The sequence below is a fragment of the Triturus cristatus genome, chromosome 11, assembly GCF_964204655.1.
Source record: "Triturus cristatus chromosome 11, aTriCri1.1, whole genome shotgun sequence".
In the NCBI taxonomy this organism is placed as follows: domain Eukaryota; kingdom Metazoa; phylum Chordata; class Amphibia; order Caudata; family Salamandridae; genus Triturus; species Triturus cristatus.
This window is the reverse complement of record NC_140594.1, coordinates 637,936,502-637,954,954: the sequence shown is the minus strand read 5'-3', so window position 1 is coordinate 637,954,954 and position 18,453 is coordinate 637,936,502. Positions and strand designations below refer to the sequence as shown.

General features: G+C 44.4%; 1 protein-coding gene across 1 annotated transcript in view; it reads left to right on the top strand.

Annotated features, from left to right (window-relative positions):
- The window catches only part of LOC146785222 (autoimmune regulator-like), a 119,981-nt gene that overhangs the window by 72,727 nt on the left and 28,801 nt on the right, over positions 1-18,453 (top strand). Inside the window, exons 3-4 of the mRNA XM_085633009.1 lie at positions 7,201-7,375; positions 11,559-11,696. Of these exons, the coding sequence (XP_085489135.1) occupies positions 7,201-7,375; positions 11,559-11,696 (313 nt within the window). The remainder of the gene's footprint in view (positions 1-7,200; positions 7,376-11,558; positions 11,697-18,453) is intronic.

The window sequence follows — 18,453 nt, the reverse complement described above, 5'->3', positions numbered from 1 at the left end:
CAAAAAGAAAGTTTTGTATTATTAACAGTAACACCAATAAACAACCATCTACCACAGTTATCATGAAACTCATTCAGTAACTGAACAGACAATGATTTATGAAAGAGAATAATTACACCATTCTTGCTATTTGCTGCCGGAGAGCAAAAGGCTTCCCCAACCCATTGCTTACGTAAGGAAGATAAATCCTGTGAGTTAAGATGAGTTTCCTGTAATAACGCCACATGACATTTCAGTCTTGCTAGGTGAGACAAAACACGCTGCTTTTTAACAGGATTACGAATACCTTTAACATTCCAAGAGATAACACGAAGACCATTCATTTCTGGAGGTAAAATAAATGTAAGCAGAAGAAGGTAGAGAAGTTAAAACAGAGTGGAAATAGAGAAAAAAGGGAGAAAACGTGATGGGAGAAAATAAATGATGAAGAGGCGAGAAGAGCAAAAAAGCTACCACATGTGCCCACCACAAAAAGGGTAACAGGAGTAAAGGAAGGAAATCACAGAGTACCAAAAACAGTAAGAAGAAAAGAGAAAAAGAAAATAAGATAGAATAAATATTGTACATGTTGCCAAAAAAGTAGAGAATAAAGGGATACAAAGGGAAGGGAGAAAGGATGAAGGGTAAGAAAGAGGAAAGGAAAGGGAGAGGGAAAAGGAAAAAATAGAAAGGAAAATAAGAGAGAACCAAGTCCCCCAAAAAGTACCAGAAAAAAGATGGCAAAAAGCCAAGAGGCTTTAACCATCTAACACATCCAAGCAAAAAACATTAATGTGGGAGAGGGGCAACGCAGAACAAGACAGCCGAACTAGGAGGATTCAACAAGAACGAGCAAGCCATCATGAACAAATAAAAAAAGACAAACCATGGAGTGAAATATTTAACAAAAGGCAACCAAATAGAACAAATGAAGGAACTTACCAACCAGTTAGGGAAAAGGAAACAGCAGCAGGGTAAGACACACATGATAGACCACAGGGCAACATGAATGGTAACCTTGACAACGACACCAAAAGGGGAAGACCTGCAAGAAAAAAAAAGGAATGAACACAAGACATATAAGAACTAACCTATACAGTTTAAAGTAGGGTAAACAAGATACGGTATGTCAGAAAATAGCAAAACAAAACAATTAGGGTTTGCTCAATTCCATGAGTTCTCCTTTGTGAGTATGGATAAACTTCTTCAAGTCTGCAGGGTCTTCAAAACTGTAGGATCTATCTTTATAAGTCACCTTGAAAAAACAGGGGTGGATCAAACCATAACGTGCATTCATGGCTCTCAACGCAGGCCGGAGGTCCAAAAATTCCTTTCGACGAGAAGCAGTAGGCTTGGAAACATCCTGAGTGAAGAAAACTTTGTGGCCAGACGAGATCATTTGCTTATGTTGCTTGGCAGTTTGAAGAATTGTCATAAGGTCTGAGTAAAGAAGAAAATAGGCGATGATTCCCCGAGATTTAGATGTAGTAGAGGTGATCCGTGGCCCCAGACGATGTGCGCGCTGTATATTAAAGTCTGAAGATTTTGGGAGGCCAACAATTGGAAGAACTTGAGTTTTCAAAAAATGGATCATGTCCGCCCCTTCAGAACCCTCCGGAATACCATAAATGCGGAGATTATTGCGCCTGTTGCGATTTTCTAAATCTTCTGTGACTCTTTTGAGCTGGCTGATCTCCCTAGTGAGTGTGTCAACTCTTGCGACCACATCCTGCGCATCACTAATCCTCTGCTCAACATCAGAAAGTCTTGTGTCTAGACTGGACCATTTGTCATCTAGCCTCTGAAGAGTAGTAACAGTGTCTGTCATAAAAGGACGGATAAGGCGTAATTCCTCCATGATGTCTTCAAGAGTAAGAGGCAATGGAGACTTACTTGGGGAAGGCGGGCCTTTCTTAGACCGCTTGACAGATGAAGAGTTAGAATCTTTACGACCCCCTGAGGAACCTGCTTGAGGTTTACCTGAATGCGCAGTCTCCATATTGAAGATATCGCAGCAGAAGACGACAGAGGAAGGCAGACCACTACAGCAGCCAACAAAGCAGAAATGGCGAAGCCACAATAATAAGAGTAAATATGGCGCAGAAATTTGAAGGCTCCAGCGTAACACAACAGCGTACGTCGTGGAAATTTGAGGCGCTTAGATGGTACCACAGGGAAGCAATGAATTGTGGAAAAAAGCGGACATCAGCACCAGCAGCACCAGAATAGACAAGACCATCCGTCCCGAAGATCCTGCACCACAGAGACTATATTCCCACACGAACAGGGCTCCTCACAAAACAGACATCACGTCTCGCCGTGCCGCGCACATTCCATACAAAGGGTATTTGACAATGTTCCAATGAGCAGTGTTCAAGACCGTTAATCACATCGCCATTGAGGGAGCCATCATACGGAAATCACTTTTTTGACAGAAAAAACAAATGCCATAAGATGAAGAACATTGCACCATCCGTTGTTAGGCAAAGAGGTTGAAGGAAAAAAAAACAGCCTGCAGTAAAAATCTCGTCAGAAAGAACTGTACTTTGCATATTCAGACAATACAGTATTAGGCATCAGGAATCCCACTGCTCAAACAAAACCCGATATTCAGTTGTACCAACAACTGGAGGTAGTACCTGTTGGATTTGAGGCACCATGACAGGAAGAGAAATGTCCAAAAAGCAGTTGGGCAAAAAGTGCAGCTCAACGCGCCCTTGTTCCTCGTGCCGCTGCCATCTTAGGTGACGCGACTGAGGAAAACACGAGCGCAGCGAAAAAAAAGATGAAAAGGCACTCCATGGGTGTCGCGAAACCTCCGTCGTGTTCCTAAAGCATTCCGCCACCGATAGCCGCTGAAAGAGCCGGCTGACAAGAACTACGAACTTCAGAGCGCAAGCATTGTCACGGAGACGCTCCGGAGCTCAGAAGTATGCGGCTATCTTGATTGCGTGCAAGCCACGCCCCATCAAGGAGAGTAGTCTTAATGAACAGTTTTACCCCTGTTACGATTGTCTGAATCACTTGAGCCCCAGGCTCGCACATGTGGGTATATCAGTCATTTTGGTCCAGTGAACTCACTGAGTTGTTGTCTGCTGCAGGGCTTTCAGTTGCCTGAGTATTGATCTGCAGCTGTCCCCAAGTTATCCTCCAGAAATCCAGTGAGAGAACTTGCCACAACCTTACAGTATTCTAAATTAGTGAGAAGATGTCTAGGAAACGAAAAGTGAAACAATCAGCCCCCAACCCCTGACATGTTTATACATAATATACTAGGGTTATGGTCCGATGAAACCTCGACTTCCCCCAGAATCCCCCACTTAATAAATATTACATTAATCTGAGATTAGTGCTTGTGTGGGGATGAATAATATGTGTACCCTGGTAGAGTAGGATAAAGTGCCCTCCAAGCATCCGTAAATCTGTGTTAAAAAATTGAACCCCCTGTCTTAACCATACGTGAAGAGGCAAAATGATTGGTTGGGTCTATAGTATATCAATCACAGAGTTAAAGTCTCCTAAAATCAAAATTTCACCAGACTAATCAAATAATTTCACACAGAGCACATTCAACATCTCAGGATCATCAACGTTTGGCCCATAAACTGCACAAATTACAAATTAATGGCCATATACCATGAGTAGAGCAATCGCCCATCTGCCCCTAGCATCAGATGCAGTCCTCAGAGTCTTACACTCCAAGCTCTTTGCTACTAATATAGCAACCCCTCGAATAGGAGCAGTCTGTGACATATTTATCACCAGACTATAGCCAGGCTGTTTATATAGATGACTATCTTTATAAGCCAAATGTGTCTCTGTTAGCTCAGTTATATGTGGGCTATATATTTTAATCTCCTTCCGTACTAATTAGCATTTGTAGGAGGAATTCAGGGCAAATACATTCCAACACAAGCTCTTTAGTCTAATAATTTTTGTTTTGGCTCTACCCTCAACCATCCCACCCTGCCCTGAAAAACCATGCTATTGTACACTTCCATCATATTGTAATACATCATTTGAATAATCTGGCTGATTTTCTCCACCTGCCCCCACCTGCCAAGTGTCAATGCTTTTATCCACGTATGTTGGCAATGAACACCACCGTCACCCAGAACCATTCCCTGCCTGTTGCAGGCCCCCCATCCCCACCGTCTCTGGCTAGGGAACCCTTCCCCACCTTTCGACTGTGGATGGTTTGAAACAGTCCCAAAAGATCGCTATCCCCCTGCCCCTGAGCACCCGCCGACCACCCAATTTACCATGTGAAACATAGATTAAAACAAAGAATTCAGAGATAAAGCAAACCAGTAGACAGTGTGCGAACAGCCGGTTCCTTAATAAAGAAAATATTACTCCAAATGACCAGAAACCATTATTAACATTTGAGCTATCCGAGTCTTAAACACTTGATTATCCCTTTGATATTGCTAACGGCTGTCGTAGCCTCCTGTTCCGTGAAACACATCTGAATCCGCCCAATATGAATTACTTTGAGCCTTGCCGGTTCCTGCAGAAAGACTTGTGGCCCAATCGCTTTCAGAGGATCAATCAATTGGTGTAGCTTCCATCGGCTGTCCATTGTGGTTTTACTGAGATCTGAACAGACAAAGATGGTCATGGCATCCACTGCCACGAGCAGAGCAGGGCGGGCTTTCGTTGAGATTGCCTGTTTTAGCAAAAAGTTACCAATGTAGACTAGGATTGGGCAAGGATGTACAGAACGTAAATTAGAAAGAGACCTATTGCAATCCCGATTTATAGGTAGCCAATGTGCCCGGTGAATCTGGAGTCCATGTCCCAGTCCATGAGGTCAGGAAAGGCTTTCCTGAACAGCTGAAATGTAAACTGTCGGGGGTCCTCCCTCTCTCTCCCTTCCGGAATGTCAGCCCGTTGCTGTAATTCTACCACTTCTGTGGACAGAGCAGTTACTTTGCTAGCAACCTCCGCTATTGATTGTTGAATTGCCACATTGTCAGCTCTAACTTGTGGATAGTGCTGCTGTGTCTCTGCCTGCTGGGCCTACAAAAGATGTAGGATTGCTCAAAGAGATGGTTCCTGAGCTTCATCACCAGTTGTAGAGTCTTCTAATAGCCCCACAGGTGGAGAAACTGAATGATTGACTACTGAAAGAGCTGAGACGAGTATCCTGGAAAGGGACAGCAGAGGGTGTAGTGGGGTCAGACAGCCAACAGGATTTGGTCAGGTGTTTGAAAGATAGCGAGCTGATCCTGCAACGAGAGACCAGCTCTTCCCAATTGCCTCCATGAGCGTGAGCTGATCACCAAGTGAGAAGCTGCCCAGCTGTAAACACAGTCGCCCGGCATAAAGGTCCAGAGACTACTGACAGGTGGACTTACTTATGTGGTAGCTTTGTTGCTGGAGCCAACCTTATTATATGGCACTTACTCACTGCCTCCTGTGGATCGCAAGCAGACGCTCCAGGCACTGGTTCTGGTCTACTGGTGGGAGGATGGCGCTGCTGTGAACTAGTGTTCTCCAAGGGCGGCACGGAACTCGTGGATTGGCCTGGACGTGTTCGAAGTGAGCTGGCTGGAGGCTGCTGCCGGTGCATTTCATTGGTCCCGGATACTTTGGAATGCAGGTTCTCTCAAGTTGGCTGGTCAATTCTGAAGCTGTTGGGGGAGGCACGGCAGTCAGCCTGCTGGAACCATGTACTAGTGAGACCCTAGCTGCTGGGAAAGAGAGTTCACTGGTGGATGTTCTAATGGCGCCGGCTCCCACTGGAAAGAATGCTTCACCTGCAATATCTGCTGCAACACAGTACATTGAAAGCAACATTGTGACAGGAGTGGGTACGTCAGTAGCCTCTGTGGTGAAACATTGTAGCAGTGTTTTACAGCTCATATCTTACAACAAGTCTCAGGAGGCTGATACCCCTTCAAAGTCTCGGAGAACTGCAGAGGCTTTAGCTCCAGTGGATGCGGTGGACAAGACTGTGAGTACCCCCGGTTTACCTGCTGCGCTGATGGCGGAGAACCTGATGTAATAGAGATGGAAACTGTTGGCTCTACCTTGATACCACGGATACTTAATAACAATGTAATAAGTAACACTAAGTCATTGCCGGCAATAGTAGCATCAGTATCAGCTAATGCAGACTGCTCTCAGTGGGAAGAGGTAGATCTAATGGCGGACACAAGTATGGGGGTTATCGAGGAGGCGGATAGTACGCCTTCAACCAGGCAATGGTCTTCAACCAGCCGGGGCAATCCCAAAAAGTTAAATGGAGCACTGAAGGGTCCGCAATCTATCAAAAATAAGGCTGTTCGGACTAAGTATTGCACTGTCAGTAGTAGCTTTAAGGGTAGCGCACTGCGAGACTGGGTAATGTTGAAGGGTGAAGTAAAAGCAATACTGTCTCACTTGTCTACCACCAGCATAGAGGCTCAGCTGCCAGACAAGGGGGGAAGTCAGCAAGGTGTGTAGACAGCATCAGTTGAGATGCTGCTAGTGTTACTACTACCACTACAACTATTACTACTACTATTAAAAATAACAATAATATTAATAGCAATAATGATGATGATAATAATACCACTTTGAGGCTGCTAGTACTACTACTACTACTCATAATAATATTATTAATAATCATTACAATAATATTCACATGGTATGGTATGGTCCTGTCCCGTGATGGCTAAAAACTGGTCCCTGATCTTCACTACACTTTTTGCAATTCTGGAAAGGCAGGTAAATTGTTCTGCCCATATTGCAATTCTAAGCATCCTGGGGTGGTGGGGGGACCCGAGGAGAACACATCTTGGTAGCCGTAGGTACGGTGATATCTAAGCGCGACATAGCCGACATCAGAAATCCCAGTCTCTGCCAACACTGGCTGAATGGCGCTCGGCGACGGTTTGGTGGGCCCACATAGAGGAACCATAAATACAGTTAGGGCCGCCCCCGCAAACATGGTAAAATCTGGGGGAAGTGGTGGTCGTACTACAATATGGGCAATGATTTACGTGACCCTCTGTCTCTATCGGACATGTGCTACTGTGACAGTAAAGTGTTCTATCCTGTGCATTGTTTGCTATCGTTCTATGCATAAAATCAATAACATTTTATTTACAAAAAAATTACAATAATAGTAACGTCATTGCAAAACTTTATACAAGCATCAATGTGAATACAAATTCTGATCTCAGCTTAGAAGTACCCCTTGTCCTTATTTGCATTGGTTTTCTCTGTTGCTAGGAGACGCTGCGCCTCACAGAGAGAGACGGCTGCCACAAGGCCTTCCACGCGCTGCTGACCTGGCTCCTGGGCAGGGACATCATCTCCATCCACGGCTTCTGGCAGGTCATCTTCAAGGACTATAATCTGGAGCGTTATGCCAAGCTTCCTGCCATCCAGAGCAGCTTCAGCCAAGGTTCGTGGGGGGGGGGGGCACCATCCACTGCCATGACAGGTGGCATTAGGGAGCTCAAGTGGAATGAATGCTCTCAGGCACAGCAGCTATTTCTGGTCAGTGACACTGGTCTTGAAGGCCCTATCTGTGGCAGTCTCTTCTCACATAGTTCCAGCACCCACACCGGGAGTTCAAGTTGTTGTAAATAGCAAGAGTTACTAATATACAGCACACTACACAGTACGTTATTCCTATGAGAAATCAGGCAAGTCTTTCGAATGCGAAATGACATCCTAGGCTTACAATATTAGTCACTTCTAGACTCCAATCTACTCATTTTCCTTGGAGAAATTATGAAAACAGAGTAGGTCATGTTAGGGTTAAAAAGCTCTGCAGCAGGTGCATCAAACACATTAAAATATTTTACTACCTGTTCACGGCCAACTGGAAAAGAATCAAGTGCATCTTGTGAACAAATGATTTGTTGCGTTGAAAAATATTACTCAGCAAAAGCAGATGTGGCCGGGTGGTTGGGGATGAAAGAAGCTAAGAAATGCGGATGCCAATAGAGGAGCAGAAAAACACAATGCAAAAATAATGTGTTTATTTGCATCATTATCCATGTGTTGCACAGCTCCAGAAAACCATCTGCCACATGACCCTGATCTCTGTCTTTGTGCTCGTGATTACAGGTGAATGGCATCAAAAAGTGCATGCAATGAACACCCAAAGCCAGGGCCTTAAATCGATGTTCCTGTCACTTTAGATAGGTTTGTCTCGCCTCAGTCTGAGCCAGCACCAGGCCACCTTTTGTAGCTAATCCTGCCCTTAAGAAGTTTATAAATAAACTAACCAATCAATATTGTGCGAAACTCAAAATGTCCCAAAAGTCAACAGAACTTTGGGGAACTGTTCCTGGAGGCTAAAGGGCGAAAACCAGGAAAACACGATGAGTATCAATAATCAGCGGCGACACTAGCGTTGGTGTCACCCAGTGCGGTAACTCATGGTGTCACCCCCTTACGACTTACCCCATGATGGACCTCCTCCGAGTCCGCCAGTGCCAAATAATGGGACCATACGTGGGCAGTGGGCTGATGAAAACGGTGGGTCCGGGAGCCACGTGAGTGAAGTTTCGAACGTCGTCGACGTCCGGACGCCGACGCCGTACAGCTAATTGGACAATAATCTTGTCCGGCGGCCGGGTAACGGGTTCCTCCTGATTTATGTAGCGATTTAAAGCAGAGGCTCAGCAGCGGCGTCACTAGGGTTGACGCAAAACAAAACTATAACACATTTTTGTGTTTATAACTAACAGAACAGAGATATTTTTATAAATTTCTGTTGCTGGGCTGAAACAATGCATAAGAATAATTTCATAGAGTGACATAGAATCATAGACAGACAGTAATATTTTGCATTTTGGTGTCACGGTGTCACCCCATGTGATGGTGTCACCCAGTGCGGTCCACACCCCCCGCACCTCCCTAGTGATGCCACTGTCAATAAGCAACATAAACCAGAATGAGTGATAGCAGGAAGCGAAAACATGCTTTGCCAAGGAAGAGGTGATATGCTCATTGCTGGTGTATTGCCCTGTAAATGCATTACTGCCCCTGACGAGGCATTGGAGCGCATTCACAGCAATCACAAACTGATTCTGAGTTCCAAAACTGAACCTGCAAAGAAGCAGTATTATAGAATTATTCTCTTGCTAAAAATAAATACAGTGTCACCCACCGGAAGCAATTTGTGAAAAATTGAAGTAACATAAAATCATGATATGAAGCACTGAACCCCCCAAAAATTGTTACAAATAGTCTGTGCCGGAAGAAAGTGGACTAAGGCCACATGCATCAAGCTATTTTCCAGTCGCAAAATGTCGATTTGATGAATTGGCCCGTTTGACACCGCTAAAAAGCATTTAGGTATGCATCAAATCCAAACTGCAATTCGGTAGCACGTTACCGAACCATAATTTTCAATTGCAAGAAAATACCGATTCGGTATTTGGAAGGGGCAACATTCCTATCAAATACCGAATTGGAATGGTATGTATTAATGTTTTGAGACTGAATTCCGGTTGCAAAACATTAATAATTTACCAACTGCCAAAGCGAATGTAAAAGTAAAGTATGTTTAAGAAACTTTTAAACGCATCCTGTTTTCCTTTAAGGAATACGGGTTGCATTTTTTTTTTTAAACTGATTTATTTGAAAGCAATCACAGACATGGTGGTCTGCTGATCTAAGCAGGTCACCATCCCTGTGATGGCGTTGATTCCTAATGATTCGCAAATTGCGACCTACCTCATTAATATTCATGTGGTAAGCTGGTTTGCAACCCACTAGGAATCGCTAACTGAAAACTCCATGAGTGTCATACATTAGGAATAGTGATTTAGAATTGCGATTCACAGAAAATTGCAAATAGGTAATCTCTATTGCTAACATTGATACATCTGGCCCAAAGACCCAGGACATGCTCAGTGGCAATGAAGAACAGCTGGCAGTCTCAATTGCCCTTGATCTTGGCTTTCTGAGGTCAGCAGCAGATTTGTGTAACCTCAGGCATGTGTCCAAGTGAGTATTTATCTCCTCTCTCCACAAAGTCTCCCAGAATGACTCATACCTGAAGGATCACTCTAGTGAAACCTGGTCCTGACACTTCAGTGTGGTTCTATTTGTGTGAATGTTTGTTGAGAAAAATATGTTGAGAAGGACGATTCTCTCAAGACAACTTCGCTTCTCCTATTACTTATCAATTTACTTCAAAGAGAGAAAGAGAAATTGAAGAAGGCAAGGTTCAGAGTGAACCTGATTTTTATCAAGGCTCCAATAAGGGATACATCGAAAAACTACGTTGAATCACAAAGCTTTGCCATCATACAACCTACTTTGGCTTTTAAGCCTGTAGCCCACACATAGAATCCACGTCACACCCTCCCTTCCATAATACTGGTTTTCGATGTCTTAAGATTCTTGCTCAGTGCACTCTCTAACATTGAAGACCAACCTCTTACACTATGAAAGTACTGTTTCAACACAGATGAGGAGTTGCATTTGTTCCAGCAAGCAAAGCAGGTGTTGCACGTTAAGAAGGGATGGAGGAGCTCATCTTATTTGCTGTTGCTACCCAGTGGAGTCTCCTCCGCTAAGGCGGAGGAGCGTTGCCCCACTGCTGCAAAGCAATGAAAGAAAGAACAAATACAATGATAATAACTTGAGGTTATTATTATTGTATTTGTTCCTGCTGAGCAGTTTTGTGGGGCAGGTGGCTGCTCTGCTCTCAGAGCAGGGGAAGAGCAGTTTGCCCACTCCAAGTGCACAATGACTGTTTGGCCGGCCCTCTGGGGGCCGTCTAAAACAGTCATGCGCACTTCGCATGTTCTCCATGCACGCTGCATTACAGCCTGCGTGGAGAACATGTCCAGGCCGCCATTCCCTGGCTATGCGCCGATCCACGGCGCTCAGACCAATCACAATGCTGCATTGCAGTGTTGTCATTGTCTTAGGGGAGGGAGCCTGGCTGCTTCCGTGTTCCGGCTCCAAAGAGGAAAGACTGAGACCACGTGCAGTGCCGGAGAGCAGCGAGAAGGTATGTTTTTTTCTTTTTTTTACATCACAATTTCCCCCGTACTTTCCCCCGCCTCCGCCCGCCTCACCACTCCAGATCCAAGCCGGCCGCTACTGTTCCTACGACATTCACATTTGTGTCTGCTTTGCAGACTACAAGCCCAGGCTGGAGAACTTTCGAAACAAAGTCATACCATATGTCGACATATCTCACTTTGTGGTTGAATGTCTCAGGAGCTAAGATTAATGAGTGTTTCATTGTAAGAGATGGATAACGTGGGCCATTATTAGACCCTTGCCTGCAATATGATAACATGTTATTACCATATATTAAGTGCACCCTTTTTCTTCGAGCCTATCTAATCTTGACAAATAGGAATTGAGAGATAGCTTGAGGATGGGATAAAAGAAAAATATGTGGTCAATTTGAAGGGTAAAGTAGAGAGGAATTAAGATGCTTATTTTAATAGTAATAATAATAATAAATAGACTGGCCTACTATTGAAATAAATGAATTAGTGGTATGCATAGTAATAATCCAGTTGTTCTCCTGTTCGTACTAATCACACACCCACCTCTTTCCCATAACACTGTAAGATGCTCTTCACCGCTTTCTCTTTATCCCTCAGAGATGGAACTTTGGAAACATCGGAAGGCTGACAAATCTCCCACCACATCCAAGACTTCAACTCACAAAAGACAGCAGGGCAAGAGAAAAGCTCCAGAGGAAGGTGACCGAACCCCGTTAAATCTAAATTTTGGGAACAGTAATGTGCAGATCAAGCATTATTTGGGGGTGGGGGGCGCAGCCGCTGAGGTCAGAAGTGTCGTACTGTTATTTCACTACATTTACACACGGCTGTGAAAATGTATGCCCCATTTATGATTGGTGCTGGGTTCCAGGGGTGATCTGAAGTGTGCTGTTGGGTGGGAGAAACCCAGGTACCATTTCCTATGTAACAGTCCATGTTGGTGTGCTACGCAGCCGCTTTGCTGCAATAGATAGCCATATCAGCCCACTGCCACATACCTACTTGAAATTCATAGTTCTTCATCAGTGAAAGTCAAATCATATTTGACACAAATCCCTAAAACCACCAAAAAGTGTGTAGACAATTACTGACTGAGCTAATCACCAGAATACAAATCTTGCCCACTCCCTATAAATAATAACTCCCTGCAATGCATTGGCCTGTGGAGATCGAAAAAGGTGAACATTCTATTCTCTCACTGGAAAAACCCAATCATTGCTGTTTGATGTCTTCTTTCTACAAATTGTAAGAAGTGCTTAATTTGAGCCGATGGTGGCACATGGGTCCAAACGGCACTCATTTTTGGGGATTGAGGCTTATTTTTCCTCAACTGACTTTGACCAATAGAAAGATAGAGAAAAACACAAAAGGCAGAAAGAAAAGGGAAGAGAAAGACATAAAAACTGTGAGAAAGAAGAGACGAAAAACCATGCAAGAGGGAGAAAAAGTGTCAGGGCGTGGGTGCTGGTGGATTATAGAGGAATCAAGAATATGCAGCCTTGGTATTTGGAACCCTAAACTTCCATTGTGCCAGCCACTGGTTTAGGAGTAAAGGTTTGTGGATGGCCATGCACAAGCATGCAACAATTGTATCTCATTACCCACATAATACTTACAATGAGCAATACTGTGTTTTTACTAAGTCAGTCGGATAGTACACAATGTTGAAGTTATATGTCTTTCCTTTCAACCCAATATGAGCATGGAGGCCATCTTCCCTCCAGGACCATTTTTATCCTGAATATCTTCCAGCTGACTGCTGGTGAACTGCTGTCTTCTTAATACCAGTCCGGGTTTTTCCAGTAGTTGAAGTGCATTAAAAAAGTATAGAAACTATTATGCTGTGCGCAAAGGGGGTGTGGTGAGTGGGCCTGGGTGCGGGGTCAAAGGCATGCCAACAAAACCAAAATATCCTATAACGTTTTACAGTCTTTCACCTTCAGGTAATTACTAAAGTAGAGCACAGCTTAAATAAAAAATAAATGTAAGTTAAGTTAATCAGTGGGGAATGCACTATCATACATTATGAAACCTCTCGTAGTTAATGCACTGCAGGGGTCTGTGAGTGTAACTGAGAGCCACAGAATTGAGTCCTGTTTGATGCAGTGGTGAATAGTGACTTGTATATGTTTGGTGCTAAGAGGTCCCAGTCTGCGACGGAAAGCACAGTGAATATGTAAGTCATTATTTTAAACTTGCATTACACACAGTATTAGATAGGCTGATACAAAATGTACACAAATGTTTTAAATAAAGTGCAGTTGGTTTTATAACTGTCCATTAAAAGTACACACTTCACAGCTCAGCTAGTAACTCCCATGCACTACCACGCAAAAAGAATAAATCTGCGTCATCAAGAAGCTTCAAGTGCTTTCATCAATTAAAGTCACAACCAGCTTCAAAGCACCATTTGCATTTGGAGATTAACCAGTTGTGCACAATTACATTTCTTTCAGGTGAGCAGGAATCCTGGCAAGAAGGCTTGTTTAGCTGTCTGCCCCTCCCTCGGTTTCACAGCACAGGAAACTCCCTGCCTTACACTTCAGCTGAAGCATTTCAATTCTCGGAATTAACCCTCTTGAGATGGTTGTCCAATGCCAGAAAAGTAGGCGAATTGTTTTTCTTAAATTGGAAAAGTATGGGCATGTCGTGCCCTTGGGATCCCACCCACTGGGTTTGTCTCATTTAAAGTAGCTAGGGTTTGATATGATGCCAAATGGGCAAACACATGGAAAGACCCCTGAATGGATCCATAAAGATGCAGATTGGCCTATAGACAGTCATATGACCAAACTGCATTTTAAATTCCTTTGAGTCCTTCGAGCAGGGGTGGTTGGCAGGTACACATATTGGTGCGGCGGGCAAATGGGTGGTGGGTGGGTGCATGCATGTAGGCAAGGTGAGTGGCTATGAATGGAAAACACTTACCTTGCTTGCTACACATCTGACGTCTGACATCTGACGTCCTCCTCGCTCTGGTCTGTCGGCTGCAAGTGCTCCTGCCCCAGCCACTTCCATTCACTAATCCTGGCACTACTTTCATGCTGGTAACCAGCTTGAGAGAAGCACCAGGATTGGATGGAGCGGGCTGGCTGGATGCTTCTTCAAGCCCTTGAGGCCTGTGGTTGGAGCTGCAAAGCGCACAACTTTGGCCGGTGGGAGAGAGCCGGCCCAACTGACATGGAGTGTCCAGTTCGCTCCACCAGTCCTCTATGCTGCCAATTGCCAGCAGAGGACACCCCCCCCCCCCCATTGCTCCCAGCTGGGGGCAGGCTGGTGGCTGCGGCACGGCATGTGAAAAATAAAATGAGAATGAAATAATTTATTTGCCATTTTATTTTTCATGTTTAGCGTGGTTGCAGTGGGTGGGGGGAGGCAACACTTCCCCCACCCTCATGAGAAACTGCAGCTGTCTTCGAGTCAGGCCAGGACTGCCAGTTTGTTCAAGGGCATTTCCACAGTGGGCTGGAGCCTTGGAGGCCAGTTTTGAGGTCTCGCCAAGGCAGCGCTTGCGCTGTCTCTTCGAGACATGCTGTATTCAGAATATGTACATAAAGCTCCGCCTACTTTCCGCACATCTTTTGAATTGGCTCCTGTCCCTGTCCTTTGTGAATGTTGGCTTTTCATTGGTCATTAGGCTTAGTAGTCCCTCCTTAGTACCACCTTGTCTCTTCTTGTAACCTCCCATGAGGACACCCCCTGTTACATGTGTTGTTACACCCTAGGTTTTAATTACAGCCTCAAGGCACTCTTAAAGACCTTCAGACAGAACACTCACTTGGTCCTAAACTAGGTTGGCAATGGTTACTTTACTCGCTAGCACATCTCATGTTTACATTAGACCTTGTATAAATTTCCCTTTATCAGGTCCACACAGAGTACAACCTAATTCGGAATTAATATAATAATTCCTTTGTCCATTTCAAAGCTACTTATTGTATATATGGACATAGATAGTTGAATGTACTCATGGTACTGTCTTGCATGCAGTGCATTATGGGTAGGGTGGATTTACCATATCTTCTGCAGGGTGCAGTACCATACGTAACCAAAGGTTTATGATGCTCATTATGGACCTCTAGGAGCAGCTTGCGGTACTGCACCTAGACAAGCAGTGTTGGTGCCTTGCTCACTAGGGACCTCTAGGAGCAGCTTGCGGTACTGTACGTGGACAAGCTGTGCTGGTGTATTGCTCACTAGGGAACCTCTAGGAGCAGCTTGCGGTACTGCACCTAGACATGCAATGCTGGTGCCTTGCTCACTAGGGTCCTCTAGGAGCCGCTTGTGGTACTGCACCTAGACAAGCAGTGCTGGTGCCTTGCTCACTAGAGACCTCTAGGAGCTGCTTGCGGTACTGCACCTAGCCATGCAGTGCTGGCGCCTTGCTCACTAGGGACCTCTAGGAGCAGCTTGCTGTACTGATACTAGACAAGCAGTGCTGGTGCCTTGCTCACTCGGGGCCTCTAGGAGCAGCTTGCTGTACTGCACCTAGCCATGCAGTGCTGGTGCCTTTCTCACTGGGGTCCTCTAGGAGCAGCTTGTGGTACTGCACTGAGACATACATTGCTGGTTCCTGGCTCACTACGCAAACATTTGCAATGCACTAGGTCTTGCATTACTGAAAGTATAAGCTATTGATGTTGCATTATTATTTGCAACGCCAATACTTTAAACTATTATTAATGCGAGACCTATTGCATTGCAAATGCTTGTTTTTTAGGTCAGGGGCCACTGATGGCGCCTCTCTTTCCTTCTCCAGCTTTCCCAAATAATTACAGCAGGCACGGGTGAGGGGTGTGTGAAAGGCTTCAGGAGAGAGAGAGAGAGAGAAGAAAGAAAGAAAGAGAAAGACAGAGAAAGGAGAGAGAAAGGTAAGAGGAGAAAAGGAGCAGGGCTGGCTTCAACATTTTTTCGAAGGCTGCTTTTGGTTGATAGTTCGAGCTGCTGCCAGTAAATGATTCTAGGAAGTGAGAAAATGGCATTGGGACAATTTCTTAAACCATTGGTGCTGCACCTAATTGCAGCAGGCAGGAAAGTCTCTACCTAAGGGTGCCACCCCATGGGGTAAACCGGGAGAGGGGGGATTGTTCCCCCACCGGTATGGAAGTCTTGCTCCAAATCCTTGCAAGAAATTGCGCCATAATTCTGAGCTTTAAGAGAGGTATGTAGGTTTCACAGTTCTATTTCGGAGTTGGTTTCAGTGTTCAGCTGCACAGATGGGGCTAGCAGGCAGGAATTGTTAGAAAGGTGAATGGCGTACGGAGGAGCGGATGGGGTGGTCGTTAATGGAAGGGGATATCTGCTAGCTTCATTTCTCGAATTCAGGGAACTCTAGGCAGTGCTCAATTGACAGAAACAACTCTCTTATTTTACGTGACTAAACTCCTACCGTTTGCCTTTATTGTGTTGCCAGTCTTCTAATGCTGTACTTGAAACCCACAGGGCCCTTGTCAAAAGTGAAATTAGAGAATAAACAGCAGCATCTGGAGGTGTCACGGTTTCCACTTAGTAACAGTAAGTTTTGCTTATTATCTTCTCCATTTTACCAACTCTCTTCCAACCTTTAAGACACCACAAATCCATGTTTTTTACATTCTCCCATCGCCTCACATGTACTGTGCATCAACAACCTGTAGCACATTGTTTGAAATCGTTTACCTCCCAGCAAAACACACTCTTAATTAACTATGGGCCTGATTTAGAGTTTGGAGGATGAATTACTAGGACACAAACGTGACGTCTATCCGCGCCTCTTATTACAAGGGCATTAAGAGATAATGCACTTGTAATAAATCAGACGGGTATCTTTTAACTCTTAAACAGGCTCTTTGAGCTAGAATAAGACACCAGATCCTCGCTGCTAATCATCCCATCGGCTAATTGCTTGTAAGGAGTGATTAATTTGCAAAAAAATAAGAATAAGTGCCAGGTCCATGTCAGGAGAGCATTGAGCTTGCACCACCCATTGTCTCTGCCAGCTCTACCAATGACAATACCAACAGAACTACTAACCATCACACTCCTATGGGTGTGACAATTCAGACTACTACAGGCCACTCAAAGCTAAAACTGGCTTGAGTGGCAGGAATTAGTCATTAGGTCGAGCTTTGATCGACCTGTTATATCTCTTCTGTTGGGTTTGGCAAACCCACTGATTACTATTGGTTACTATCTGTGGCATTCAGAAATGCTGGTTTCTTATTGGTGCATTTCTGTAAAAGTCACTCCTTTGTGTGTTTGGCTCTCTTTCAAGTGATTTCACTCAGAGAGCATTTAAGTCGGCCATCACACAGTACAGGTGTGATGGCCTGTCTTCTCTCCTCCCATCTAACTATTGCAGGTCAGGCGTTGTTTTTTTCTTTGTTCTTATGGTCAGATTTCTTTCTGTTTAAAGTGTATTGACACACTGCAAAGGTAAAGACATTTTATTTTGTATTCCCTATTTTTTATTTGCTTTGTGTGTGTTAATTTCCGTTTCGTCTTGCCCTTGTATTCAAATGCAACATTGTTTTCTTTGATCAGCACTTGCGGGACGCCGGCTTCAGCAATGGCGCCTGCTTCTTGTTATATTTGCAGAGTGCGATACCACTTTCACTTAAAGAAGGGCTGCCCCTCACACAGCACTCTTGGAACACAGCACGCCACACCGTTTTCACTTTAAGAAAGGCTGCCCCCCACCGCTTCCACTTTTACATTTTATTTTTTTATTGGATTTTCAAAAATAAATGCAACAACCAAAGAATGAAATAAAACATAGCAGCATAGCATTACAGTGTAGTAACACAAAGAATAAATTGTATAACGACATCGTACATGACAAGGTGTCCAAGGTGGTCATATCGGGCTCCACACATTCTCATGAGGCATCTCCGTGCTCCAACGTTACAAGCAAAATAACCAAATGTACAATATAATGACAATGACATATTTAGTACAATTAATACAAATCGGTCCTTAGATGTCTATAGATTCAGTGGGTGCAGGCAATTCTTGTGTGGGGACATTGCTACTATCTTGTACATTTAACAGGTAAGTTTGAAACGGTTGCCAGATATCTAAAGGTCTAGAGGCCAATAGCTGCAACTGTGCATATGTGTCGCTCGTGGTGTTACAGTACGTCATACTATGAAACCATGCATTGAGTTTGGGGGGCTGAGTGCAGGCCCACTTAAGAGCCACTTCACGCTTAGCTATCAGTAGTGTGATAGCAATAAATCGGCGCTGGGATTTGGGAAGGTTGTGAACATACCCCAACAGTGCCAAAAAGGGTGAGGCGCAATCTCGACCCCCACCATCTTAGATAGTTTCCCAAATATCGATCTCCAATAATCCTCTATTCTAATGCAAGTGAACGTCATATGTACAAAGTCAGCAAACGGAGAGCGACATCTCGGACACACGCCCGCACGAGAGGGGTCCATACAATGCAGCTTACTAGGGGTCATATACAACCTCCACAGAAATTTAAAATGCAACAATATATGCCGGTGAT